This window comes from Manacus candei, unplaced genomic scaffold (genome assembly GCF_025592945.1).
Source record: "Manacus candei isolate 608988 ecotype Guabito, Panama unplaced genomic scaffold, ASM2559294v1 h1tg000057l, whole genome shotgun sequence".
NCBI lineage: Eukaryota > Metazoa > Chordata > Aves > Passeriformes > Pipridae > Manacus > Manacus candei.
In genome coordinates this window covers 7,070,373-7,096,926 of record NW_026138105.1, presented here as the reverse complement: position 1 = coordinate 7,096,926, position 26,554 = coordinate 7,070,373, and the positions used below count along the sequence as shown (strand labels likewise).

The following is a 26,554-nucleotide window of genomic DNA, read 5'->3' as shown; positions in this document are numbered from 1 at the left end:
GTCAAGCCATAATGAGCAGGTGGACAAATACATTAATCAAAGCAGCCAAAAGTCCAAAAGTGAGACAGCACCTTTTTTTTTAAGGCTGTGAGGAGTCAGCCAATTGAGACATTTAAAAATGAAATTCAACTCCACCTAGTGATGGAGGTGTAGTTTCAGGGATTGATGCTGACATAGCAACATCACCCAGGAACAATTCTGACATCAATTTGGTCTATAAATGTGGATTTAGAAACTGACTGTTGAGGAAAATTAGAAGGTAAGACTCACTACTGTGACTTACAGCATATTTTGTGATTCCAAATACAAAGTAGTAAATGACTGAATATGGTGACTCCAAAAGCTTTTCTTCAATATCAGTGTGAGCTTTAAAAAGCCTTTCTTTCTCCTCTGTCAATTTGCTGCCACATTGTGCACCAAGTTATCAGTGTAAACACTGATCCCTGAGCTGCCTGAAACACAAAAGATGCATTTAGTAGTTCCAGGAAGGCTGGTAAAACCAGCTAAAGAGCATCACAGCTGAATCCTGCCATGTATATCCCAGAGAAGCTTTTATCAAACAGCCATCACAGTGCAAATCAAAAATTCCCCATTCCTGTTGTTTTCATACTTAAGCATTTTCAGGAGTGGAAAACAAGACCAAGGAAACTACAACACAACTACAACACATGCCTGACTTTATTACTTTAATAAACAATGCAAATATTCCAATCTTGATGCTTTACCAACAGGATAAAGCAAAGGCTTTCCTGAACAAATAAATAACTGCAGTAACCAAAATAAGAAAGTTCTCATTAAATATATGGAACCCAAAACAGGAAAGTACAAAAAAAAAAAGAAAAAACAAAAAGAAAGTGGTGGATTTTTTTTTCCAATGTAATTGAAAACAATGTTATCAAAACATTTAATAAACTAAGGAAAAAAATGTATGTTGTATTTAGAAAAGCTTTAACTGTCCTCAGCCTCAAGATTTATGTTGTTTCCAAACTTTGCATAGAGCTGAACTTTGAGGTCAGATAAGACCCTCTGAATTGACTCCACTCGGGACTCCAACGCTTCGATTTCTTCTTGTAAACTTCTCTGAAAGAGAAAAAAACCCCAACCAATTATATAAAAGAGAGTCATGTTTGTCACAACATATAACCAACCAAGAGGTGTCCCTGTGCCAACTGAGTGCCCAGTCAGGCTGCAGGATTTCCTGCTGGGCCAAAGGCTGGGGTGACTTTGTATCTGACAGCCCAGCTGGGACTTACCGTGCACACACAACTCAAATCCTAAATCCACTCCCCCTCCTCAAATCCCAAAGCAAAGTTTAGGAAGTCAAAGGTTCACAGGACAGACAGACCACGCCACTGCAGTGCTCAGCACACAGACAGGACAGCCAAGGAGCTCCCGTTTGCCCACACACCTTTGCCTCCTCCAGCATCTCCTGTGTCTCCTCCTGGGAATGACTGATGAAGACATCCCCGATCTGGTAGGGTATCAGAAGGGAATCTGCATCATCCAGCATCATGATGTCATCACAAGCATCTTCCAAGTTCTGAAGTTGTTTCTAATTATCAAGATATAAGAGAGATGCTCCCTTTGTACCAGGTCAAGTGTTTCAATGCACACAGTTGGATAAGGAACACTTATGTCATGCCACCAGTTGGACAAGGAACTCAGTGAGTCTGGATTTGGGGCATAAATCCCACCTACCACCAGAATATCTAATGGAACAGCTCCAGAGCTGTAATTTAGCATCAGTATTAAATTCAATCCAGTAGAAATTCCTAGTCAATACTCATTATCTGTCATTAATACCATAATTCTGTCTAGGCAAGGGAAGTGCAGCAAATTTAAATTTCACTAATACCTGATATGCTTTTACACAAGATTCTTTTAATTTAGCTAAAGAACAAAAAGAAAAGCACCTAAAATGGCAAATGTTAATTACTTAATTGCAAAAGTAAGATTGCTCAGAGTCCCAGCAACTTAAGCCATCAATGGAACATCAAAATAAAAAGGAACATTTTTATAAGAACATATCAGGCAAAATAATTACAGAAAACATTTTGTGCCAGTAGTAGAAGTTTGTAAATACTTGGTAAAGCTTCTTTGGAAATTCTCTGTTGAAGGAAAGTGACTTAATAATGAGAATGATGTATCCTCTCCAGCCCAGCAAAATAAAACCTCTGTGCTCTTAAAGACAGTCTGCCAACACATCAAAAGAATGTAACCAACAACTGCTTTTTTGGCTCAAGACAAAATAAATATGAATAATCTCAGGCAGGAAATACTAAGAGCCCTACAAACAGCCACTATAGAGATAATGCTTCAAATATGACAGCTCAAGACTTGCAAGAACTGCATGCAGAATGGTTCTAGAGATCTTTATTTCTCATTAATTCTTTTCCACTTCACCATTCTCTACTTTCAAAGTATCAGAAACCCCATATTAGAATCAAAGCATTACTTCAACTCACAGCAATCCACAGCCCCTATTTTCTGTTACAGCTGAAAACTGATTCAGGGCAATGAAGAACAGGTGATATCTGAAGCAAAGATACCTTTTTCACTTCTATTTCTTCTTTCAGCTCTGTGATCCTGCTGGTATTTCTTGCAAACTTGTTAATTTTCTGCTGATCTTCAAAGGTGACATTAACATCTTCTGCAGCCTGCAAGGAGGAGAGGGCAAAATGAACACTTCATTTCTTACATTAACTTGGGTCTCACTACCAGATTACTCCTACAAAGCTTCTGAAAAATAATCTTGCAGCCACTACGTTGTGCTTATACACCTGATTCCTTAAAATGCCTCCTGAAGGACATCAAAAATACCCACATTTAGCTGGGTAACACCCAATTAAAACACCATCCATCCATCCATGGCATCCTAAAGCCAAAGGTTGTTTCCTGGACAGGGCTGGCAGCTGAACAGGACACTCAGCTCCAAAATCCCTGCAGGAACAGTGTAACACATCCATGGGATCTGTCAGCAACACATTTTATGTGGTTATCTGTGATGTGCCACAGAGGATTTTAACTCCCTGACCTGTGACCACGCAGACTTTCCCTGACAGTTCATTTTTTAAACACTTCCAGGGATGGTGACTCCACCACTTTCCTGGGGAGCCCGTTCCAGTGCTCTCCGGAGACCATTTACAAGGGTCTGGAATGACAGGGCAAATGGCTTCAAACTGACAGAGTAGGATTACACTAGATTTTAGGAAGAAATTGTTCCCTGTGAGGGTGGTGAGCCCTGGCACAAGTTGCCCAGAGAAGCTGTGGCTGCCCCATCCCTGGAAATGTCCCAGGCCAGGTTGGACGGGGCTTGGAGCAACCTGGGCTAGTGGAAGGTGTCCCTGCCCATGGCAGGGGGTGGGACTGGATGAGTTTAACGTCCCTTCCAACCCAAACCATTCCGTGATTAACCATCATTTCACTGAATAATTTTTTCCCACTATACACCCTGACCTTCCCCTTGTTCACAACGAGCCGCACCAGCACAGCCCCCGGAACGCCTTCAAACCCGCGGGGCCAGGGCAGGGACCACCCGAGCCCGGGGCTGCGGGGGCAGAGACAGGCAGCGGAAGGCCTCGGGAAACCCCTGGGCGGAGGGGGCGGTCGGGGAAGAACTGAATTCCTCCGGGAAGGGAACAAATCCCAGCGGGAAAGAAGCAAACCCCGCCGGGCCCTGCCCCGCACTCACCGCCTTCTTCATGGTGGCCGCCATGTTGGTCGGGCTGAACCACTCACCCTCCGCGCAGAGGGGGAGCTGCGGATTTGGGAAAAAGAAGAAAAGCAAGGAAAAACGACTGACAGCGGATACTCTGAGAGGGTCGCGTCTTCTCCTACTTGTCGCAGCTCTCATCACGGCAGAATGGCCAGAGGAGCGAGGGGGCATGGAATGAATGTGAGCCCATCCCCGCGGCGCTTGGTACGGCCCGGGCGCAGGGGAGGGGCCTCTGCGGGGGGAAAGGGAGAGTTGCGGCCGCCAGGGGGCGCCATGAGACGGGAATGGGATGGGACGGGACGGGACGGGACGGGATGGGATGGAATAGGGTGGGATGGGATGGAATAGGGTGGGATGGGATGGGATGGGATGGGATGGGATGGGATGGGATGGGATGGGATGGGATGGAATAGGGTGGGATGGGATGGGATGGGGTGTGGTAGAGTGGTATAGGGTGGGATGGGGTGGGATGGGATGGGATACCCTCCCGTGAACTGCAGTCGAAAGCTCTTAGACTAAGACCCAAAGAAAGTACCTGGGTATGGACAGTCCAGGGCCCTGGATGGTGTAATTTAAAAATGTATGGCTTTGGAAGAGAGTTTGGAAAGCTGGGGTGGAACCTCGAGCTCCCTGAGCACTGTCTGCAGAGAGTTTGGATCTTACTGTGAGCCAGGACCTGACTGGTCAGAGGGTTTGGTCCCAGGCAGTTTGGGTGCTGACCCCAGAGCTGCTGAGAATGTCCTCCAGCAGTCTGGAGCCCCAAGACCAAACCACTCCCTGAACACACAGTTTATCACCTTTCTTTCTCCAACTGTGATTTAAAACCCCAATGCCCTGATTTCATGCAATGGTCTGGTTCCCGTTCCTGATCCGGGGGCTGATGCACTTCCCTGCTGTCTGATGACACCCAAAATCACATCTCCCCCCCCTTTCCTAACACCTGAACCATAAATACCTCAGGATGTTATCCAGTGACCATTGCAATGGAAAATGCAGGAATAGAGTGTGTTTGCTCCTGATAGAACCCCTTGCTGCTGAGGGAGAACCCAGTCCTGCCCCTGCAGGGGAATCCTTGCTCCATAAAACCTCATAAAAGCCCATTCCAAAGGGGATCTGTGGAGAGCAATAAAAGACAACACCCAACAGAGGAATGGGTGTATATTTTAAAAGTTTTTTATTATTACTGTGAGAATGGAGAGTTTGGATTCCTGCTTTATTCCTTATGGAGATGGATCTCACACCAGTGGTGTTCAGCTTCATTTCACAGTAGAGCTGCTTTGGGAGCTCCTTCAGTAACTGCTTTTGGCTGAATAAATTTAAGAAAGTCACACCTACTTGTGGGAAAGATTGCAGCAGGTTTTACCTTAAAAATTTCAGAAGTAAAAAAATACTCTATAATATAGGAAAATGCTCTCTAATATTATATTCTATGATATTTATTGAATGAAAAACCTTTGGGGTTTTGGGGTTTTTTTTCAGTTCAGAATGACTGCTCATTTCAAAACTCCTGTTACAAACAAGGAGAAAAAACAAAATAGGAAAAAATATTTTGATTTTTGTTGTCCCTCAGGCTGATTGTTGCATTTTATTTTGATGCACCATTTGCCTTGTTTCCCCAGTGAGGGGAAAAAAATTAATCACGAAAATTCTCCTTAGAGAATTATGTTATTATTAATTTATATAAAACATAAGCCTATTTCTGAGCCTATTTTCTCAGAGAATAAACTCTCATCTCTTCGGTCATTCTCCTACTCTTCCCCAAATCATCTGTCTTCTCCCTTCTCAAAGATCCTCCTAGGAAAGGATAAACCACGGTTATTTCCTCGGGTAGATTAACTGAATTATACATGTCAGGTCTGAGCCAACGCAATTTTCTTCAAGAGAAAAGGAGTGGATTTCGTAAGAATTCGATGACTCGAAGGCTTTGAAAATAAATCTTTTTCTCCCACATGCTCAGGCAGGATTTGTGGGGGGAGCACGTTGCCAAGAGTAACTCACTGGAGCCCTTTCTTATGTAAATAAAAGTGAAAACAGTGCACGAGTGCAAACATCCAGCGGTGGAGTAACATAAACCCACTGAACTCGGTGACCTCATTTCTCTTTCAGTTGCATAAAAGGACTTGCTCTTTCTTGTGCTGGTCCTTGTTGTTGTTGCTGGTGTGGTTGCCTTCACCTCGTGCTCTGGTGGGATCCCTTCCACGCTGTCTGTACCCTCCACACCCCTCCTCTCACGTCTCCTTTGTGGTTCTTTGCCACACTTTCACATTCCTCACTTCAGCCTTTTGCAATCCAGCTCAGTGGGAAAGAGTCTCCTCGTGCTCCTTTCTGCCTGAGTCCTTCTGAATGACCAAACCTTTCCCCCCTTTCCCTGAGCCTTCTCATCTTTGAGCACCTTGGAACACCCACATGTCAGTGGTGCTTGTTAACACCAGGTGCATTAGAAATGGAGAAAGTTTAGTGGAGATGAAGTGGTTGGGTTTATCCAGGTTTGGTCTTTATGAAGTGGATCACTTTGTGTGGATCACACACAAAATTGTAGCATTTTAATTGTGCCAGTACACGAAAGGAGTGCAGCTTCCACATCATGTAGGCACAGGGGTGGCAATAGCCTGACATTCCAAATATTAGAGAACCTGACTCACTGTGGAATGAAGGTCCTTGTGTCACAATGTCTGTCTGCCCTTCTTGCACCAATATACCAGGGGGAACAGAGGTTCAAGGAACAAAATCCCCTTCTGAGGGTGTTCTTCTTTTCCAAAAGGGCATGTCAGTTCTTAATGATACAACTCCCAAGTGTTTATAGGTCAAGTTCCCCCTGATCTGAAAGTTTTTCATTGTTTTGTGATCTGAGGGAAGGAAGGCAGATTTTCTTATATTTGTAACCTCATTCTTTCAAAGAAAGAAGATCCCTCCTGTTTGTCAAAAGAAACATCACCCTTTCACCCTTCAAGCCCTCCCCTATGTTCATGTATATCCAGCATTAGTTATTGAATTGTATTAGGTTCCTTCTGCAAAGAATCCCAAAAAACTTCACCCTCTGTGAGGGAAACTTGTCCTTGCCCTGCCCAGAGTGCTTGGCAGATGGTTCTGCAGAGTCAGCTGGACCTGTGGAGCCAAGGGGAGTTTCTGTTTGTGCCTGAGATGGAAGCTGGAGATTCCCTTTTGCTGGGAAATCCCTTCATGGTTAAGCACATTAAAAGACCTTTACTCCACCTTCGTGAACAGCATATTCTGTAAACACAGTGCTTTATAATCCCATAATTCTATCCCAGCAGAACAGTTGTTGTTGCTTCATGTTGGATTTATTTAAAATAAAAGGTAAGAGCTCTCTCTGCAACCCTGCCCTTCCCCACCACTGCTGGGAATATTCCAGAGTCTAAAATATTAGCCCTATATCTCTCTTACTCTACAGTCCATCTTGTTCCATAAATGTTTCTAGTGATGGAACATCTCTCAGTTTTCCAAAAACTTTTTTGTGACCTGTACTGGAATTCTCTCTACAGGGCTTTCAGCTGCAACAGCAGTCTTGCCCTTTTTTTTTTAGTTTGGTTCTTCATGTTCAATGAAAACTGCTCACAAACCATCTGGAATTAGGTCTTCAGTTACACCCATAGAGGTAGAAATAAATTCTTTTTTAAGAGAAGCACTGTCAGTGCCAATTTCTCAGGTCACTAGGTATTTATTAAAAAAGACACCTAAGGAGGAGTAGAGTCCTGTTCCCTCCACAACCATCACCCCACTGGATTCCCTCACCTTAAAGCACAACAAATTCATTTGCCACTGAATCCAAAGATGTTTCTAAACTCTCAGGAATCTGTCAGTAATATGTCCTGTCTGTAGTGTTATTCATCATTTTTAATGTGCACAAGCCTTTTTTTCTCTTTTTTTTTTTTTCCTCCTTTTTTTCCCCTCTGGATTGGGAAAGTGTTGTCAGAACCACAACAGATTTTGGGAGAAGAGTTTTCCTCAGAGATACATCAGATGTGCTCATTTGCTGCTTTACCAAATAAAGCAATAAATACATAAAATGTTTTCCCAAGGGCAATGTTGCATTCAGTGAATCTGAGCTGAAACTCTTCTCCAGAGAGGTCTGTGCCCAGGCACTGGAGCTGAAATAATAACCAGCTGGATTTCAGACTAAGGCTTTATCTGATGACCCACTGCTGCAGTCTGCTCTAATCCCTCCAAAAGCAACGAATAGGAGGAACCAGGATGTGGCCCAGAGGGTATTGAGTTCAGCCAAGCACAGCCCAAGTGCCTTTTGACTGACTAATGGCAAAGGCAGAGAGAGTTTTCATATTTTCTTAGGGCTCTAATGAAGACAATAGAAGCAAAATGCCCTCAGCTCACAGCAATTCACCAGTTAAAGGTCAAACTCATCTCTTTGGGGTTTTACAGAATTCTGGATTAATAGTATCTTGTACATATCTGTTAGACCTTTCATCAGACAAGGGTTTCACCCTCCCCCTGCCCTGGGATGAAACAGCAGTGCTCCATAATAGTAAAAAAAACATTAAAAAACTTCCTATTTATTTGCCATTTCTGGGAAATTTAGAGACCAAGTGTTAACACCAAATAGTAATCTTGGGCAAGATGCTGATAATGCTAATAACTAGGTCTCCTCCCCTCTGAACGCTTGCAAAGGACTCAGCTGGGATGGTGTCACTCAGAAGGAATTACCTACAAATGGCACAGAAAGTGCTACCAGCAGTTGGGGCTCTGGGTTCTGTTCTAACTCAGGGGACAGGTGCTGCTTGCTTAGTCACTAAATCCACCTCCTCAACCATCTTTCTCGGTTATTGGCAAGAGTTCCAGGTGCTAAATTCATGAGAGCATCACCTATTACCTTGGTATTTCAGGGCAATTTAGAGACCAGAGATTAATACCTGTGAAGCTAATTCTAGGAATATAACACAAAATAACATGAAAGACTATATTCACCCAATTATCCTTTATGAAACTTTGTAACATGTCAGCAGAAGAACAAGAATTATTTATTTTTGTGAGATAAATGTAAGCAAAATGTACAAGAACAACACGGTTGTGTTTTCTTTGACAAAGTGGCTGGTAACATTTCACTGACATGGAGGTGAGCAAGAAACAAGAATCTGTTTGCTTTCCAAATGCTCAGTATGAGATCAGTTTTACCTCAGCAGAAACATCCATCAGATCGAAAGCAAAATGATCCATGCAAACATTACGGACTTAATCAACAAATCCAGTAAATTGCATGAGTTTGAGTCTGATTCAAGGGCTTGTATAACCAGCTAAACAAATTCTTTCAGGACTCAGACAACAGCTTGTTTTTACAGGCAATTAGACAGTCCCACAAGGACTAAAAGCTTCAGATTTTAAGCACAGAACTTTATTATAAATTTCAAGTGTTGTTTGAATTAAAGGGATGTTTGATGTTCCTGCAGTTGAAAGCTTTCCTTGATTTTGACAAACAGATTTTGGTTACTGACTTCCATTGTACTCTTATCAATTCCCCTCAAACTGAAAATATTCATAATTTTTTAGTATCATAACACAGTGTTTCTGTAAGCAGAGCTAAAATCAAGATTTAATTTCCCAGTGGGGAAAAATCACCAAGAATTCCTATACTCATGGAATCACAGAATGGTTTGGGTTGAAAGGGACTCCAAAGGTCATCTCGTTCCATCCCCTTCCACAGGCAGGGACACCTTCCAGGTTGCTCCAAGCCCTGTTCAACCTGGCCTTGGACACTTCCAGGGATGGAGCAGATTTTGGCAGCTCACTCCAAATTCCCTCAATTTCCCCCTGGAAGTGTTGAACACCAGTAAAGAGAACCCAAAACTTCCAGTATTACACAGGTGGCACATCCTCGAGTGAAATTCCTGCCTCCTGAACACGAACCATAGGAGTTGAAAGATGAAATGTTCTGACAGATTCCTAAACACTACTGTTTTTTAAACTAAATGTACCTTGGGGAAGGTGATGAAAGGTTCCAAACTTCTGTCAGTTCTGTCCAAAGAGAAATATTCAGCCTGGGACAGTAATTTGTTCTCACGGCACCCTAATGCACAAATCCCTCACCACCACAACTCACTGCCCTGCTCGAGCAGGACAATATTGCTAAAAGACACAGGAGACTGGTAATGCCCAGAGAGTGACTCTAATTTTCACAATCAAATGGAAGAGCCTGACAAGTCCTGAGTATTTCCAAGCTGGCTGTCAGAGCATCTTGTCCTGGACCCCAATTTCCTTGTCCACTTTCTCCCTGAGTTATCCCTTTGTCAGCTCAGCCTCTCCAGGGAATGAAGTGTGTTGGGGGGCATTGCTTGTTCATGTAAAGCAGATGATAAATATTTATTCACAGAAAATATGGTTTAACTTTTTTTCTTTTTTAAGCAAACATTAACTGTGCTTGATTTAAGTCAAAAGTCTCTTCATTTTCTTGCAGCAGGCACTTCTTTAGAGGCTCCCTCAGTAGTTGGATGTTGCAATGTTTACTGCAGAGGTAGATATCTCCAAACAGGTCATGGCCAGCTGGAAGATTCCTTGGCTGCTGGAGTTTGAGCTGTTCATCTACCTCTGTTTTTTTAAGATTCCCTCTCTAAGGATTACCTTGGTCTTGGTTTGCTCAGCAGACCTTTATTTCCACACTGCTACTGTCACCTTGAAGAAGTGTAATCATCCAGCATGCAGTGATATCAGAAGGTTTAGTGTTAAAAAGTATCATTTAAGTAAAAATATAATAAAGATTTCTTTTGCTTTCATTTCACAGTGAATGTGAGTAACTTGGAGATCTCAATTTTCAAACACATTTCAGTTTCTCTTCTGTAGAAATGGGAATTACTGTACTTTCCCATTTCCTAAGCTGAGGCTAAATTCATCAATATATACAAAACTTACGATTCTCAGCTGGAAAGAAACACAGAATTAAAAGTGTATAAACAAACACGAAAAAAAACCCCTTTCAATAACAAGTAGAGTTTGCAAGTTGCTTTCAATTTGTCTTCCCAGCACTGTGAAATACCTTGTGCATGACAGAGACTCTCCCTGTATTGTCTACTCATTCTCCTGGGGGCAATTCTACATTTGTAGTATTTTAGAAAACACAAGAGACTTCACAAACATTTTAGGGCCAAATCAGCAAAAAGGTTTTTTTCCAACAAGGAGAAAGAGTAGAGGTCAGGAGACAGGAATGGTGTAATATGTCACAAAGCAAACGTCCTGGAATGACAGGTATTAAGAATGAAAATCCACCACCACTCTAAAGCTCTTTCCCACCGAGGAGTTATTTAGGTGCTATTTAGTGTATTTGTAGTGTACTACAGGAAAAGCTGCACTTTTGATCTGCTCACTGGAAGCTCAGATGTTGTGTTTCAATGAGCTTCCCAAGCACATCTCAGTCTCTTAAACCCTGGTGAGGAGATCTTACCTTGATGGGATTTCCAAGCTTTATTCAAAGACTCTGTTACTGTTTCCCCCCCAAAAAGTAAGACCAGCAATTGCTTCTGCTTACGAAGCAGCTCTAAAACTTGGATTTTAGGTACTGATTAAAGAGTTTAGTGGTGCCTTTCTGTGCCTGCACAACAGTGCCCAACACATCTTCTCCTGAAGCATCACGCTGGCAGATGGTTTTTGAAGGAATATTCTCTCCTGACATCTGAGAGTGCAGAAATCAAAACACATTTTTATCTGTAGCAAAAGAGAAGTGTAGAAGAATATGTATTATAGGTTATTTACTTTTGATCTTCAAATATTTCCTGGTCTTTGACCTAAAAATACTTCTCATCAAAGTGTAGAAGTGAAAGGGGTTTTCACTCACAGTTGCCATTAGGTGTTATATCAGGAAATATTGGGAATTCTTGTGGATAGACATCTGAGGGACAATGGAGCCATATTCACTGTTAAGTGAAGATATGCCCCCAAAAATTCAGCTCGAGAGTGCTGCAAACTCTTGCTTTACTCTTAAAACAACTCTTGATATGTCCTAAAGGTACAAATCAAAATTAAAGCCTTGTTTTTGAGATCCTTTTGAGAAGGGGGAGGAAGAATTGAAGGCTCAAAATGCCCTTGGAACTGCACTTTAGCAGAATTTGAGGCAATCATTAGCTCTCCCAGCTCCAGGCCCAGCAGAGCTACAAACACACCAGCTTCCCTGCCAGGGAGTTACATCACGACCACAGGAGTTAAATAAAACCTTTTCCATTCTGTAATTTAATAAAAGCTTAATAGAGAAGATTTCGTATTAACAGGGTGGTTTCCTCTCCATAGCTGTGAAGAACATGGAAAAATTGACCTGTGCCCAGTTTAGTCTTGACTTGCCTATTCCAGACTCTTCTGAAGAGATTGTTTCACAGGCACTAATCTGTGACCCTTCAAATGAGTTCATTTTGACTCCTTATATAGACAGAGAGCACAAATTGTCCCTTCTTGTTTCTCAGAACTTATCACTGAATGGAGCCTGAACTGTACTCAGTCTCTGAAGACAACAGGATGTGTTTCAGTAGGACTGGTTGAAAGAAAACAAATCACAAAAACATCAACCTGGGGTGTTTCCCTAAGAAAAAAAGCTACAAACCTTTGAACCAGCTTTAATTTTAAAGCCTGCCTGGAAAGTGCTCTGATCTTGTGGCCCACGTAGTTTCTCACGGAAGAAAATCACTGAAATAGAAGGGCAAGATTGGGAAGGATCTACAAAACTCCCAGGAAAAGTCTGCAGTGAGATGTGATGCTTTTGTACATTTTCTCTGCATTGATCACTGCTACCTTGGGGGTCTTATTGTTATTAATTGGACTTTGAGACCTGTGCCTTTATGGGTCTCAGGTTCTGTTTCAAACCCACCTTCTGATGATCCTCTGCCTGTGCCTTGTCCAAGACACCCAAGTATCTGCACACTCTGTATCTTACTGTCACGCACTTGAATAAAGGGAATTAAGAGCTGACTCACAAAATTCACCTTGGGAAAGAACAAAAAAAGTAGTGTGGGGTGGGGGAAAATCAAATCCTCATTGTAGCAAACCTGTCTTTCCTGGAAATCCTCTGGTTTACGGGTAGCTTTTTGTCTTGCAGCAAGTTCCACAGCCTGTCTGAATTCTCTTGCACAGAGAGGACACAGATGAGTTCCCAGGTGACCTGGGCAGCTTTACCTGTGCTTGCACCTCTCCTGCCTTTGCTTAGCCTGAAATGCTTTGTCTCTGAGCATTATTGTACAGTTTCTGATTAAAAGGCTATGGCAATAAACTATTTTTGTCAGAATTTCATGTCTAGCAACCCCCACAGTGAAGGGAATTTTGCCTTCTCTGATGATGCACTTTCCATAAATCACGTGCCCTTTTCATAAACCCATGGTTAGTCAGCCCAGGAGGGTAAGAGCCACACCACAACTCGGTATTCCTCAGCTCCCAGACACTTTTTATTCCGTCCCATTAACGTGCAAATACTGAGGGAAGACAGAACTGTTTTGGCACCTGTGCACTGCAGGATGAACATCACAGCCCCCCCCCCCGCGCTCATGCGGGTGAGATCTGGCCGTGGGAAGCCGAATTAAACACAAATAAATAAGTAAATAAATAAATAAATAAATAAATAAATAAAGAGGCGAGGAGGAGCAGCAGCTTTCCGAGACCGTTCGCAAGGACGCCGGGCAGCTCGGGCAGGGAGCGGTGTCGCTGCCTGCAGGGACCGCGGGGCTGGAGCCGCGCATCCCCCGGCAGCTCAAAATCAAACCTCGCTTTTATCAGTAGCAAAAGAGAAGCGTAGTAGAAGAACACGTATCGTAAGTTATTTACTTTAGGTCTCCAAATATTTCGTGGTCTTTGACCTAAAATACACTTTGGGGGAACCGCGCATCCCCCGGGAGCTCGGGGGACCACAGAAGTGCATCCCCGGGAATTCAGCAGGGACTGGGACCGCGCATCCCCCGCGGGCCGGTGGGTCAGGAGCCGCGCATCCCTCGGGAGTTCGGAGGATTGGGGCCGCGCATCCCCCGGGAGTTCCGCGGGGACTGGGATCGCGCATCCCCGCAGCCCGGCGGGTCGGGAGCGGGCGGAGGCGCGGCGGGCGCTGGCTCGGTGCCCTCCTGCCTCGCCTGAACCCTTTGATGACCCGCCTGCCCCGCGGGCTCCGCGGGCCGGGCCGGGGCAGCCGCCCCACCCCACCCCACCCAGGGCTGCCATTGGCCCCGATGAAAGTCCAGCACCTCCGGCTGCTATAAATGTCCCTATAGCGGGCGGCGCTGGCACCGCGCTGTCACCATGGGCGGCCGCGGCATCACCCTCCTCCTCCGCCGCCGCCTCCCCGCCCGCACCTGCGGCCGCGCAGCCCCCGCGTCCTCCCTGAGCGCCCTGCGGCCCGCGGAGACCCTGCCCGGGCCCCCCAGCTGGCCCCTCATGGGCAGCCTGCCCGACGTGCTCTGGAAAGGGGGGCTCAAGAGGCAGCACGAGACGCTGGTGAGGCGGCAGAGCCCTGGGGATGGGATGGGGATAGGGATGGGAACGGAGTCGGGGATGGGAACGGGGTCAGGGATGGGGACGGGGATGGGGGTGGGAACGGGGATGAGGATGGGGACGGGGATAAGGATGGGGACGGGAATGGGAACAGGAATGGGGACGGGGATGGGGATGATGGGGATGATGGGGATGAAGGTGCTGCGGCGAGGGGAGCACTCACTGCGGGGGTCTCCCCTGCGCGCCCAGGCCGAGTACCACCGGAGGTTCGGGAAGATTTTCCGCATGAAGCTGGGGGCTTTCGACTCGGTGCACATCGCCGCGCCCTGCCTCCTGGAAGCCCTGTACCGCCGGGAGAGCGCCTGCCCCCAGCGCCTCGAGATCAAGCCCTGGAAAGCCTATCGCGACTATCGCGACGAGGGCTACGGGCTGCTCATCCTGTAAGTGCCACCCGCAGCATCCCGGGGAGGTGCCGGCAGGGCTGGTTGGTCCCTGCCGTGCGGGGGAGCCGGTGCGGGATAGGGCGGGTCCCAGGTGCCCGGGGGATGCTCCAGCCCGCCCTCCGCTCCCCGGGCTGCGCTCCCGGGGCTCATCCCCCTCCCCAAGGAGCACAAGGCGGTGTGGGTGCGATGAAGCATCAGCGGTGTCGTGGTGCACGCGCGGCGGGTTTGGGGTTTTCTTCTTCTTTCCTTCTTCTTTAAGTCTCTCGCTTCCCAACCTCGCTGTCTTTATTTCAATCTAGGGAAGGAAAGGACTGGCAGAGGGTAAGAAGTGCCTTTCAAAAGAAATTAATGAAGCCCAGGGAAGTTGTGAAGCTGGATACGGCTATCAATGAGGTACTGGGCTTTGAGAAATCCTTCCTTTATCCTCTGCAAACCTGGGGAATAAAAGCAGATCCGGTTTCTCTGGATAGCTGCTGATTTTCTGTACAGTGATAAAACCATGAGTTCATACTCAGATTGTTCAGGGAATAACAAGTACAAACTCATCGCCAGGGTCTGACCAAAATTGAGACCACACAGAAACCTGTAGCTGAGACTATCTGTCTCCACAGAACAGTAAGATCATTCCACAATGACACAGACTCCTGCAAGCATTTTTTACCTACTTCTCTTGCATTCAGTAGTTTTTGCCTTTACTCCTTCATTCTTATGTCTCCACCCCCATCAGTGAACACCTACCTCCTTAACCTCTGTGTTCCTCACCTAGTTTGAGGAGCATCTGTGATAAACAGCTTAATTCTCTTCGTTGTGAAACTCCAGTGTTGCCCCAGAGTGAAGTGTTTCATCCCTGTGGACAAAAGCTCAGCTTATGGAAGTACAAACCATGATAGCACAAAAGTCTGTAAAATCCAAACATACATTCACACAGGGGGAAGTTGAATCTTGTTCAAAGAACAGGAAACAAAAGGATTCCTCTCTTAGACAAGATTACTATCTATTTAAAAGACACTTGAAATGCTGAATTGCACAGAATTTCTATTAGCTGATGTCATTTTATCCCTTATTTTCTCTCTCTTTCCACTGTTCAGGTCCTGGAGGATTTCATGCGAAGAATAGATGAAATATGTAACCACAATGGACAGATGGAAGATGTATATTCAGAATTCAACAAATGGTCCTTTGAAAGTAAGTCATTTTTTGTCTGAGTATGGTGCACCTACCATGGCATTTCAGTTCCAGTGTGATCAGGGATGAATGTATTGGCTGATTATTTCCAAACTGTTGGCTACAATATCCTGGAAACTGAGTTGCAGAACATCCAGGGAACTATCACAGGCAAAATTCATCAGCAGCTACACAGATTCCTCTGTTTAGTTACCTGTATGACTTGCTAAAAACATTCAAACATTGTAATGGCTTATAAATCCAAAACCTGAGGGAATCATGGTGCATTTATCTAGACTAGGATCAGATAGCACATGACCTTTTTTTGTCCATCTGATATTTGTTAATTACCAGCAGCATGAGATCAATGAAATGATCCAATAACAGTGAAGAAGTGCTCATTGCAGACAAAGCTTGGAAAATCCCATTTAAGATGTTTATGTTGGGATTCAGAAGCACTGGAATAAGTTACCAAGTCAGGAGCCTCCATCTTTAGAAAGCTTTATATGGAATCTGTCAGGAATGACCTAGGGCAGAAGAAAGAGCCTCAGTGGTTCCCAAAAAGAGGGATGTTGGCTGTGGTGTGTTGCTGAACAAGCTCTGCCAGACCCATTTGCTCTTGGCTGGCTCAGCTCAGCAGCCTGTGGACTGAGGCCCTGAAAGTGTTTTTTTTTTCCCCTGTCAGTGGTGAAGGTTGATTTTGGAAAAGGACACATAGAAAGTGAGAGCTTTAAAAAAAGAAGAAAAGGCAAGTGGAAAGGGGTGGAAACTGGTGGAGTGCGGGATGCTGTCAGTGTTTGCAAGTGGTTTCTGGCTGTGGGAAGGGCTAGGAAATGCTGGAGGAGATGGCCTAGGAAATGCTGGAGGAGATGGCCTCTTCAGGCCCAGTTTTCCTGCCACTCAGTTCTCTTCAGTAGCATTGCCAAATATCTTATTTACCAAGTAATGCCAGCCCTGCATGGCAGAAGGCTCTGCTGCTGGTGAGGGGATCAGTGGTGCTGCTGTAAGGGCCCCTTAGCTGGACACTCTACTTGAGTCTGAGGGAAAGAGGCAGAAGGTGTTTAGAAAGTGCTGCTCTCACAGGTGTGTATCATGGAACATTTTCCATAAGGATAATCCAAGCCATTCCTCGACAAATGACGACCAACACACACACTTTTGCTTACATCATTTAATTATAATACTGCTTAACAACAGGTATCTGTCTGGTGCTGTATGGAAAGAGGTTTGGCCTCCTGCAGCAGGATGTGGAAGAAGAAAGTTTGAACTTCATCAAGGCAGTAAAAACGGTATGGAAGAGTCTTTCCTGGGGCTGTAGTGATTTTCTACCCCTCCTGCTAATGAGAGGCAGCAGTTTAAATGAGTCACCTGAAAAACAGCACCTCGAGCTTCTGTGCTACCTGTGCATTGGCAGCTTTGCACATCCAAAGTGACACAGTGCAAAGCTAATCCTGAACAGCTGAACTGTCTCATTTATGTGATGCCTAAACCTGACAGGGAAAACTGCTGTATGGACATCAGGGTAATCCTGGAAATGGAGTTGGCAGGTTGGTTGGTTAACTCTGCTCTCCCTCTGAGACACCTGTTGTGCAACGCTGCTCTTTGCTGGGTGGGACTGCTGGGGTTGTGTGGGATTATGCAAAACTGCTGGATTTGGAGGTTACTCATTCCTGCAGGCAAACCTGCTGAGCATTTTGCTGTAACTTGGACTCTGGTGATACAAACCTGCCTAATTTTAGTCATCCAGAAGATAGGCATCTAGCCCAGCCTAATTTTTTAGCTCCATCTGTTGTCAAGGGAGAGAGAGGCACTGCCAAATATTAGCTTGTCCCATTCTAAACAGGTGCCTAAAGCAGAGAAGATGCACTGCCCACTGGAGAAGCCTCATGTTCTCCTCCTGGCTGTCCCTAATTTTTAGCTGGATATGGTCTAAGTAGGTTGAGACCCATCATTTCTCTCTAGGATGGAAAATCTACCAGAATCTTGCCTTCCTGAAAACTGCCTCCTACTTTACAGTCTCATTTCATTCAGAGATTGCAAATAAGTATAGATTAAAGACAGATTTCCCAAACTCTTTCTCCACCACAGATGATGGCCACTTTTGGGATGATGATGGTGACCCCTGTGGAACTTCACAAGGGGCTGAACACAAAAGTCTGGCAAGCTCATACTAAAGCATGGGATGACATATTTAAAACAGGTTATTGTTTTAAACATAATTTCTCTTCTTTTCCTTTATCTCTGTTTCCTGCTTGGTGGAATTAACTCTCTTCATCCTTGCTATTGTTCTATGCTGCTGTTAATCACTTCAGCATGGATTGGAACAGCTTTGCTGCACTAAACACAGACTAATTCCAACATGGGAGTAGGTTTTTTATGCCTAACACTCAGGTCTGGTTGTGGGACAATACTCAATTCCCAGGGAAGCCCCAGGATATTGGGAGCCAGCAGTTACTTCCACTTTAATCTGTCATAAAATAGCCAGAAAGTGTATAATCTCTTTAAAGGCAAGTATATGAGTGAGAAAAGGGACTTCCCTCAAAGGGACCTCAAAGGGAGTTGTTTTCCCAAGAAACAAGAATTTTACACACAACAAAACCTGTCGGCTAAAAAAAAATAAAGAAATTACAGGTTTTCTGAACAACCTGGAATATGGTTGTAAATCTTAGAAGCAATTTAAATTGTAAGGTACAGTTTGGCTTTTTGACAATGTTTTTTTTGACTATTTAAGATGAGTTGGCCTTCAAGGTTTAAAAAATTACTCTAACTCCAGATATGAAGTCAAGTTTGTATTTTTAATGACAAATTTTTATTTTAGTGACAAGTGTCACTAAAAATTGAGAAAGATTTTGGCACTTGGATGGCTGTATTTGAGTACTTGATACTTCAAGACTTTTGGTCAAGCCAGCCCCATGTGCACTTATTTTATTGCTTCTTAATTTATGGGGTTTAGGAAAGACACTTTAAGACAGTTTTGTTCAGAAAAAACAAAGTTTAACACCTTCACTTGACAGGAATAACTCCTTACTAGGAACTGTAAGGTGTTGGGCAAAATCTACTTCTCTGTATTTAAAAAAAAAATCCGCAGCATGTGGAAATTTGGCATCTCTTTGTACCTTCCCCTTGTAAATCAAAGGTTTACATTTCCCCCCAGAGAGTCTGAGTACTAAGTCTCTTTGATTTTTTTAACACCTTGATCCCCTTTGAAAACCTGAGGCAATAAATTTCACACACTTGTATTTCTGTTTGCTAAATATTTTGCTCAATGTCTCACTGATTTCCTTTCCTAATTTAAGAAAGCAGAATTCCTAAGAGTTTGCAGGAATTTCTTCTGTTCAAAAGTGATTTTTGGGACTGGGTTTTTTAGCTAAAGAGTAAAAATACCATACTTTATTCAGTATAAATATACTCACTATTTATTCACTGCTTGCAAAATGAGCCCAGCTTGGCACCTCCTTTCAAGGTCCTGCATGTCAGACGTGGTTTTGTTTTTATTTTTACAGTATTTTTACTGATTTTCCATTAATTACCTCCCTCTCCTCCCTCCTCAGCCAAACACTCCATTGACTGTCGACTGGAAAAACACTCTGCAAACCCTCAGGAGGATTTTCTGTGTGACATCTACTCTGGAGGACAACTTTCCAAGAAGGAGCTGTACGCTGCCATCGCAGAGCTCCAGATTGCTGGGGTGGAGACGGTAAACCTGGCTTTGCAAGAGCTTCAAATCCTCCCACTGCCTGCCTGCCTCCATAACCCAACCATCCTGACACCTGGAAGGGAGCTAATCCTGCTTTGCTGGCCCAAGTGCAAATGAAAATTTACCTGAAATCATAGATTTGTTCTGCTCATCATTCCTAGAGAACAACTGAGATGGCTCATAATCACTTAAGCTTTCAAAATATCATAAATCAGTGACCAGCCATAAATATTGCTTTGAACTTTTAGCAACTTCTTCCTTCTGTCCCCACAAATGGAGGTCTTACATTTCTTTTTGGTTTCTTTCAGACAGCCAATAGTTTACTGTGGGCTCTGTATAACATTTCACGCAATCCACGTGTCCAGCAGAAGCTTTTCCAGGAAATAAAGAATGTTTTGGCTGCTAATGAGACTCCAAGTGCTGAGAACTTGAAGAATATGCCTTACCTGAAAGCGTGTCTGAAAGAGTCCATGAGGTAAAATTCCTAAATAAGAGCAAAACGATCACAAATTTTTTTGCCAGCTTGTGGGTACCAGAGGGGTAAGAATTTTCTAGTACACATAATTTTGTTCATCTGGTTGTTTAAGGTGAACTGTGAGAGATACAGGAGGAAAAAATGCTGGAAATGTAACCCATTGTGTTTTTTTCACTGTAGATTAACCCCATCAGTGCCATTTACCACTCGCACCATCGACACGGAAATGGTTCTGGGAAATTATGTGCTGCCCAAAGGGGTAAGGCAATGAATTTAACTTACTAGGGTGTTTTACCATTTATTAACTGTCTTATAAACCACAGAAGCTGGTCATAATTCAGTTTTAAATTGACTTTGCCAAAGGATGAGGCCCAGTATAAGGAATGAGGAATTCACACCAAAGATTCCCATAAACTCACCCCCAAACCTACCTGCACTGCTGATGGATTCAGGCAGAAATATCGGTCAGAAAACATTTTGCTGTGCTGCTTCAAATATTTTTTTTTCCAGTTTTCTCCTGATTTTTTCTGAGGAAACCGTGACTTTTTCTGTGTTCAGATTAACCCTCAGGGAACTGCGTGGCATCTTCTGAGGAAACTGCCTCGCCTTTACTGTTGCATTGGTTCTTTCCATCAACGAGCCGATTCACTTGGCAGCTCTGGGCTGATTTGTAAGGAGACTCTCTTTGTTTCTAGACTGTTCTGATGATAAACAGCCATGCCCTGGGTTGCAACGAGGAGTACTTCAGCGACTGGACTCAGTTTAGACCGGAGCGCTGGTTCCAGAAGAGCCTGATCCGTCCGTTCTCCCACGTTCCCTTCGGGATGGGGAAGAGGATGTGCATCGGGCGCCGCGTGGCAGAGCTGCAGCTCCACTTGGCCCTTTGCTGGGTAAACACTCCAAAAAAAAAAGTCATTTTGTGCCCAGTGGGCACTCAACTTCTAACGAAGCACACTGATGGAAACATTTGTGTTTCAGCTCGTCCGCAAATACCAAGTGGTGGCCACTGACCAGAGGCCGGTGGAGACTCTGCACTCGGGAATCCTCATTCCCAGCAGGGAGCTGCCCATCGCATTCCTCAGGAGATGAGGTGAGTGAACGGGGCTCTTGGAGCACAGCACACCTGGCTTTGAGCACTGTCCAGAATTTCCATAGAACTGGGAGTGCAAGACAACAGGTGTTTGTCTGATCTTCATCCTCTCGATGTGAGATGGATGAAACATCATTAATTTTCATTGCTTTTAACAATAATGCAGATCAGAAAGGGCAAAATCAAAATGTATACACTGTTGGAGAAAACAATAGCCATTATTTTGTTATAATATAACTCCTCCACTGCATTTCTACAAGAAATTTCCTGAAAAATAGGCTTTGATTTTTGAGCATCAATTTACAGATTAAATAGCCTTAGTGAACGAACAGTACCTCAGCACTCTGCAGAGTTTAGATAACAAAACTTGATTTTAGGCATAAGGACAAAGAAAAAATCTATTTGTAAATAGTTATGCAATGTTGCAACTTATTATATATTTTTGTTCAATAAAATCGAATGTAAGATTTTCTCTGCTCACATGAGCTTACACAAATGAGCTGATAAAATAGCTTATTTGTCTAACAATCTAAATTGAAAAACCAAGTCTTTGACCTAGAATTAAATCCTCAAATTAGAAATCAAGTGACATTTAAGTACTATGGAAGATATTTTTGTGCTGGCCAACACCACAGGAAGAAAATCACTCAGTATAATCTGAGCATCAACTCCTTTAACTGAAGTTTTCTCAGTGCTGTTTACTTTGAAATAATTGATCACAATATAGATTTTTTTCTCTTCAATACAGCTTGCAGAAAAATAAATGACAACCCTGCTGCTGCCTCCTCTTAAAAAACAGGCATCAACTGGAGAAGTCAAAGCTGTGGAGGCTCCACCAGCCAGTGAAGAATTGCAACACCCATCCCTTGAACAACTGCAGAGTCAGAAATAGCACCAAGAAAAGCTCCCAGATTGTTTTATTGGGAAAATGTGGTTAGTTAGTCCATCCAGTGTTAAAAGGAAAGAAAAACATCATGTGTATTCACATACCTGTGGAAATACAGTGATTTAGTGCAGCTGAGGGCCTGCCCAGGACAACGAGCTGTGCAGTGCTCTGGACAGTTCTTGTCAGTGCACATGGAAATTATTGCAGCCTCGGGCTCTTCCACAGAGCAGCCTGGAAAGAGCTGCCTCCCAGTTTGGGTTCAGTCCTGATTGCACTGGCCCTGTCAGCTCAGAGTGGAAGGGCTTGGGAAGGCAGTTTAAGGGAGAAGAAACTGGTTTAGTCCTTACCAATCATCAACGCCACGGATTAAGCTGAGACGTGAGATGGCAGTCAGGAATTAAGCTGAAAACAGGGCTTGAAAATCAGGATAATTAAAAAAGGATATCTCTCTGGTGTTATGTAAGAATATAAGGACAAATGTACATAACAGGATCTATTCCTCATGCCTGCACAGTACTTTCATTTGTACACAGTGCTGTGCCTGGCACAATCTCTGCTCTTGCCAGGGAGTTTCGGGCCTCTGATTCCTGCACAAACCATTTTATCCCACCTTTATTGTCAAACCTTTATGGCCTTTTATTTTATGAAAAGGCCTCATTCAAAAATGGAACCACTGGAATCCTATGGGTTCTGCCACTGTTAAATGCTGATTATCCTAACAGGATAGTGACTTCATTAGATGAGTACTATAAAATGTATCTTTCAAAGAACAATTTCCCAGGAAATGAGGATCCTAAATATTTCAAATAGGTTTTTTTCTTGTGGAGACTGCAGCATCTGTATCTAAAGGTTAAAATTGTCACTGCCCTGCATGTAATATTTTATGTTAGTTGTTATGGTCACTAGTTTTTCCAATTATGCAGTTTGAAGTCCAGCTTTGTATATACATAACCATGAATGGTTATTTTTATTTTTTTACTTTCTGAAATGATCCAAGTTCTTAGTATTTGTTGGTCTGTCTGCTGTGTTTTGTTTGTTTTCCTCTGTTGTTATACTCAGACATGGAAATGTAGCCCTATTAAAATGTATAAAGCAATTTGTGTATTATCTGAATATTTCTAGTCAATTTGGTAACTGTCAATTTTGTAATAAAATAAAGGTTTCTATTGTTTTTCTATGATTAGTCTTTCATAGTTTATTATAAAGTCTTTGTAGCTTTACAAAAACCTTGCCTTCCATGGCAACTTCTTGCAAAAAAGCTGCTGTGGTACTTTCATCCTTCTGCTTGACTTTCTCAATGGGCTTGAGCTGGAAATTCTACCAAGTTCTACTTTAATCCTGCAGTCTCCAGGGATGGGATTGTTACACTTCTCTGCCATTATGACAAGATAAAATCCATAAAAAGTTTCAAGGAAGGATGAAAATAGTTCGAACCTCTGCAGAATCAAAAGAAATATATATATTAAGAAGTGCCATCCAGCAGCACCGTGACTGACAGCCTGTGGTCACATGAAGGCAAATCTGACAGTCAAAACCTGCTCTGTCTTTGCAAAGGGAAGGCAGCCTCAGGTTGTGAGACTGGTGGTGTAAGAAAAATCCTACAGCACTGTGAGGATGGTGCTTTTCCAAAAACTATGTTGCCATGTGCCCCTTAGAGTGACTGGAGTTTGTGCTGCTGACACTGATCTGGGGGCTGGGAGCACTGGGGACTTGGGAAAGGTGGGCTGGGAGAACAATCCCCAGGGAGCTTTGGCAGCTCATGTGAAGCTGTGTGGGGAGATCTACCCAAGCTGCTGTGACAATAACACACGCCAAGTCTCCTTATAAGAGTATAAACTAATATTACTCCATTAGAGCCAGTGGAGTTGTACCAATATGGAACAAGTGTAAACAGAAACAGTTTGTTCAATTCCAGGCACTTCACATTGCTCACAAATGTCCTGATGATTTAACTCCTAAAGACAAGCAGAGGGAAGAGGTGTTATCTGGTTGAACTGACCTTGACAGCCCAGTTATCAGCTGTTTCGAAATCCCTTATTGCTCCCGTGTAGTAAATCCCAGGTTCATACTTACTGGCCTGCTTATTATTCCTGCTACTTAAATTTAGGGGACTCAAAGATCTGTACAGGTGTTGCTGTGAGGAAGGTTTTGACTAATTCTGTACAAGCTGAGGTACCAATGAGTGCTGCCTGCTGGATTTCTGAAAGTACAATAACCACTGACCTGGAAAATTGTGTTTCCGGAAGCTTTGTAGATTTTCAAGTTCCTGAAGTTTGCAAAGAACTTCATTAATCTGCTACCTCAAAGTAAATGTCCAAAGCAATTTACCTAGGAAATAGGTAATTATCAAACTACACAGATAATGAATGACCAAGCCAGACTTCCACATCAAGAAACCCACATGGCTTCCTTTCCCCTCGTTTTTCAGCAGTAGAAACCCAGTGTGATGCCCCTGAGATTAATAAATGTCTATGAAACCCTTCACCTGTGGTCAGCTGGATAAATTCAGTGCAGTTCTTTGCTGCTCTGAAATGAGTTACTCATTCAGAATTTTCATTTCAGCACTGCTTCCCTGTTATCATTTCCTATGGTTACTCCTCAGAGGAAGGGAGTTGGATCATAAAATAATTGGCATTAATTGGCCTCCACATTAACTTTCTCAGCAAGGAAGTGAAGGAGGTTTACCCATCCAAAAGGAAGTTAATTCTGCTCAGGCCTTGGGCATGTTGATGGGAATGGTATAGACAAAGCTGGAGTCAACTAATCCATGCTTTTTTAAGGATAAAGAATGCAAGTTTTCAGGACTGACAACCTGGCATTTTTGATCTGTGTTTTGTTCATTATAATCTGGCTGTTCCATGGCTCTGAGTCAGTCTCTGTGTACACCTTTCACTGCTCTGATTACCTGACAGATAATGTGTCCTGGTTTGTCTCCTTCCATGCTGAGAAGGACCTTTGTGCTCAACAACTAGAGGTAGAATTCTCATCTGTGTCAGTGCTGACTTTGATTAATGGGGCAAAATTACCCAAAACCTGAAAAATTAATTCCGCCAACTGTTCACAGCTAAAGTTCATTTCAGGATAAATTTTTGGAGAACAACTCAGCACATTCTCAATTTTAAATATGTGAACCATCATTCTGATCTTAGTGGGACTGCAGGAGTATGGGTGGTGGTTTTTAATGCATTCTCACTTTTTGTAAAAGGAGAAAGTTTAACAATTTCCAGAAATTTGTGGCACACATATTCAAAACTCGTGGAAGAGTTATACCTTTAGAAGAAAAGCTGCCTTTTTACTTCAGATAATTCAGACAAAGAGCCTATTGAGATTGAAGCTACAAGAAGCTCATTAATCTCTTACCCTGGCTTCGTGTATTCTTCTGATAACTTGTGGATTGATATACTGAGGTGTGGGTTGCTGCATTCAAATTTTTTAAATGTAGCCTTCCAGGCAAGGCTTGGGGAAAAGTATGAATATTATATTACGAAACCGAGCATTATTCTTATTGCCTTACTTATTTATGCCCTTATTTATTCTTGGGCATTTTTGAGTATCAGCTTTCAAGTGAGTGAAAAACAGAGTTGCTGAATTGTTTTGGCCTGGAAGGAGGACATGTCCTGACTGTCCAGGCTGCCATCCCTCCTCTCTCTCTCTACTGTAGCTCAGGGCTGCAACCCCACTGCCTTCAACCCCTTTCATATTCTGAGGTACAAGCCAGCAATCCATCTGCTGGCACTGAGAAATGAAAGGTCACATGAAACTGGTGTCAGTCACTATGAAACCAGTGCAACTCTTTGGGCAGGGATTTGTAAGTGGTGAGGATGGAGACCACACTTGGGAGCTGGTTCAATGTTACAGTGCACTTTTCCCAAAACAGCCCTGCTCTTTATGTGAATATTTCTGCATTACTGCTCACTTCTTTCTTGTCTGTTCACCCAGAACCGTGTTAGTGCCTCATACAATTCCTATCTAGACTTTATCTTCTATATTCCTATCCTCTTCTTTGCCAGCAGAGGAAGAACTACATTTATGTTCAGCTCTTGTCCATGGTTTTTGTCTCAGCTGCATGATCACTAACCTGTGGCTTTGGAACAACTTAACAAGTTAAACTTCAGCTGCAGGATTTGGATCCAGAAGGAGTTTTAGACAACTTTATATTGCAGAGTTTAGATGGAGCAATCCTCCTCCTGACAGGGAAAGCAACAACGAGACCTCTTTCTAAACCAAAATATTTTTCTCCAAGGGACAATGTCAAAACAAGTGGGGAATGGAATGTATTTATAATCGGGGTAAATTTTGCTGTGCTTTCTTGGGCACGTCCCTCTCAACAAGTTTGAACTCTTTGCCTCTAATTGTTCCATGTGTTGAGTGAACTGCAGCCTCCACACGTCAGGGGAGAAGGGAAGGAAGCAGAGTCAGCTGCTGGCAGGGAGAACAGGGCAATAAAGGGGAAACAGGAGTACCTGAGTTACTCCTTGGTCTCCCCAAATTGGTCCCCAGCTGCATGTTTGTGATACTTTGCCCTCCACTATCAGATTAGGTGCCCTGAAACCTGATAGTGAATCAAGCAAGTCACATCTGATTCATCCTGCTGCTGAACTGTGTTCCACAGGAAAACAGGAGACAGGAGAGAAGCAGGGGAATGGTGCAGGTCTGGTTTGCCTT

At 43.6% G+C, this 26,554-nt stretch overlaps 2 protein-coding genes across 2 annotated transcripts; one reads left to right on the top strand and one right to left on the bottom strand.

Moving 5' to 3' along the window:
* Positions 1-662: 662 nt before the first annotated feature.
* PFDN4 (prefoldin subunit 4) lies at positions 663-3,773 on the bottom strand. Its single transcript, XM_051803351.1, has 4 exons — positions 3,692-3,773; positions 2,550-2,657; positions 1,409-1,552; positions 663-1,080 (listed from the first exon to the last, which is right to left on the bottom strand). Exons 1-4 carry the CDS (start codon positions 3,713-3,715, stop codon positions 949-951), a joined length of 408 nt encoding a protein of 135 aa, XP_051659311.1. The 5' UTR covers positions 3,716-3,773; the 3' UTR covers positions 663-948.
* Positions 3,774-13,942: 10,169 nt separating this feature from the next.
* LOC127478107 (1,25-dihydroxyvitamin D(3) 24-hydroxylase, mitochondrial) lies at positions 13,943-23,058 on the top strand. Its single transcript, XM_051803336.1, has 12 exons — positions 13,943-14,137; positions 14,384-14,574; positions 14,877-14,970; positions 15,666-15,762; positions 16,939-17,030; positions 17,830-17,941; positions 19,293-19,438; positions 19,747-19,913; positions 20,094-20,172; positions 20,609-20,803; positions 20,892-21,003; positions 21,752-23,058. The coding sequence occupies exons 1-11, from the start codon at positions 13,943-13,945 to the stop codon at positions 21,000-21,002; spliced, it is 1,479 nt and encodes a 492-aa protein (XP_051659296.1). The 3' UTR covers position 21,003; positions 21,752-23,058.
* The last annotated feature ends 3,496 nt before the right edge of the window (positions 23,059-26,554 follow it).

Bases quoted from the DNA above. Each gene is read 5' to 3' on its own strand.
- PFDN4 (XM_051803351.1), bottom strand. From the start codon at position 3,715: ATGGCGGCCACCATGAAGAAGGCG. The intron at 1,553-2,549 runs GTATCTTTGCTT...CTTGATAATTAG, and splicing joins AAGAAATAGAAGTGAAAAAG to AAACAACTTCAGAACTTGGA. The intron at 1,081-1,408 runs GTGTGTGGGCAA...TTTCTCTTTCAG, and splicing joins AGATGCTGGAGGAGGCAAAG to AGAAGTTTACAAGAAGAAAT.
- LOC127478107 (XM_051803336.1), top strand. From the start codon at position 13,943: ATGGGCGGCCGCGGCATCACCCTCCTCCTCCGCCGCCGCCTCCCCGCC. The intron at 15,763-16,938 runs GTAAGTCATTTT...GCTTAACAACAG, and splicing joins CAACAAATGGTCCTTTGAAA to GTATCTGTCTGGTGCTGTAT. The intron at 20,804-20,891 runs GTAAACACTCCA...TTTGTGTTTCAG, and splicing joins TCCACTTGGCCCTTTGCTGG to CTCGTCCGCAAATACCAAGT.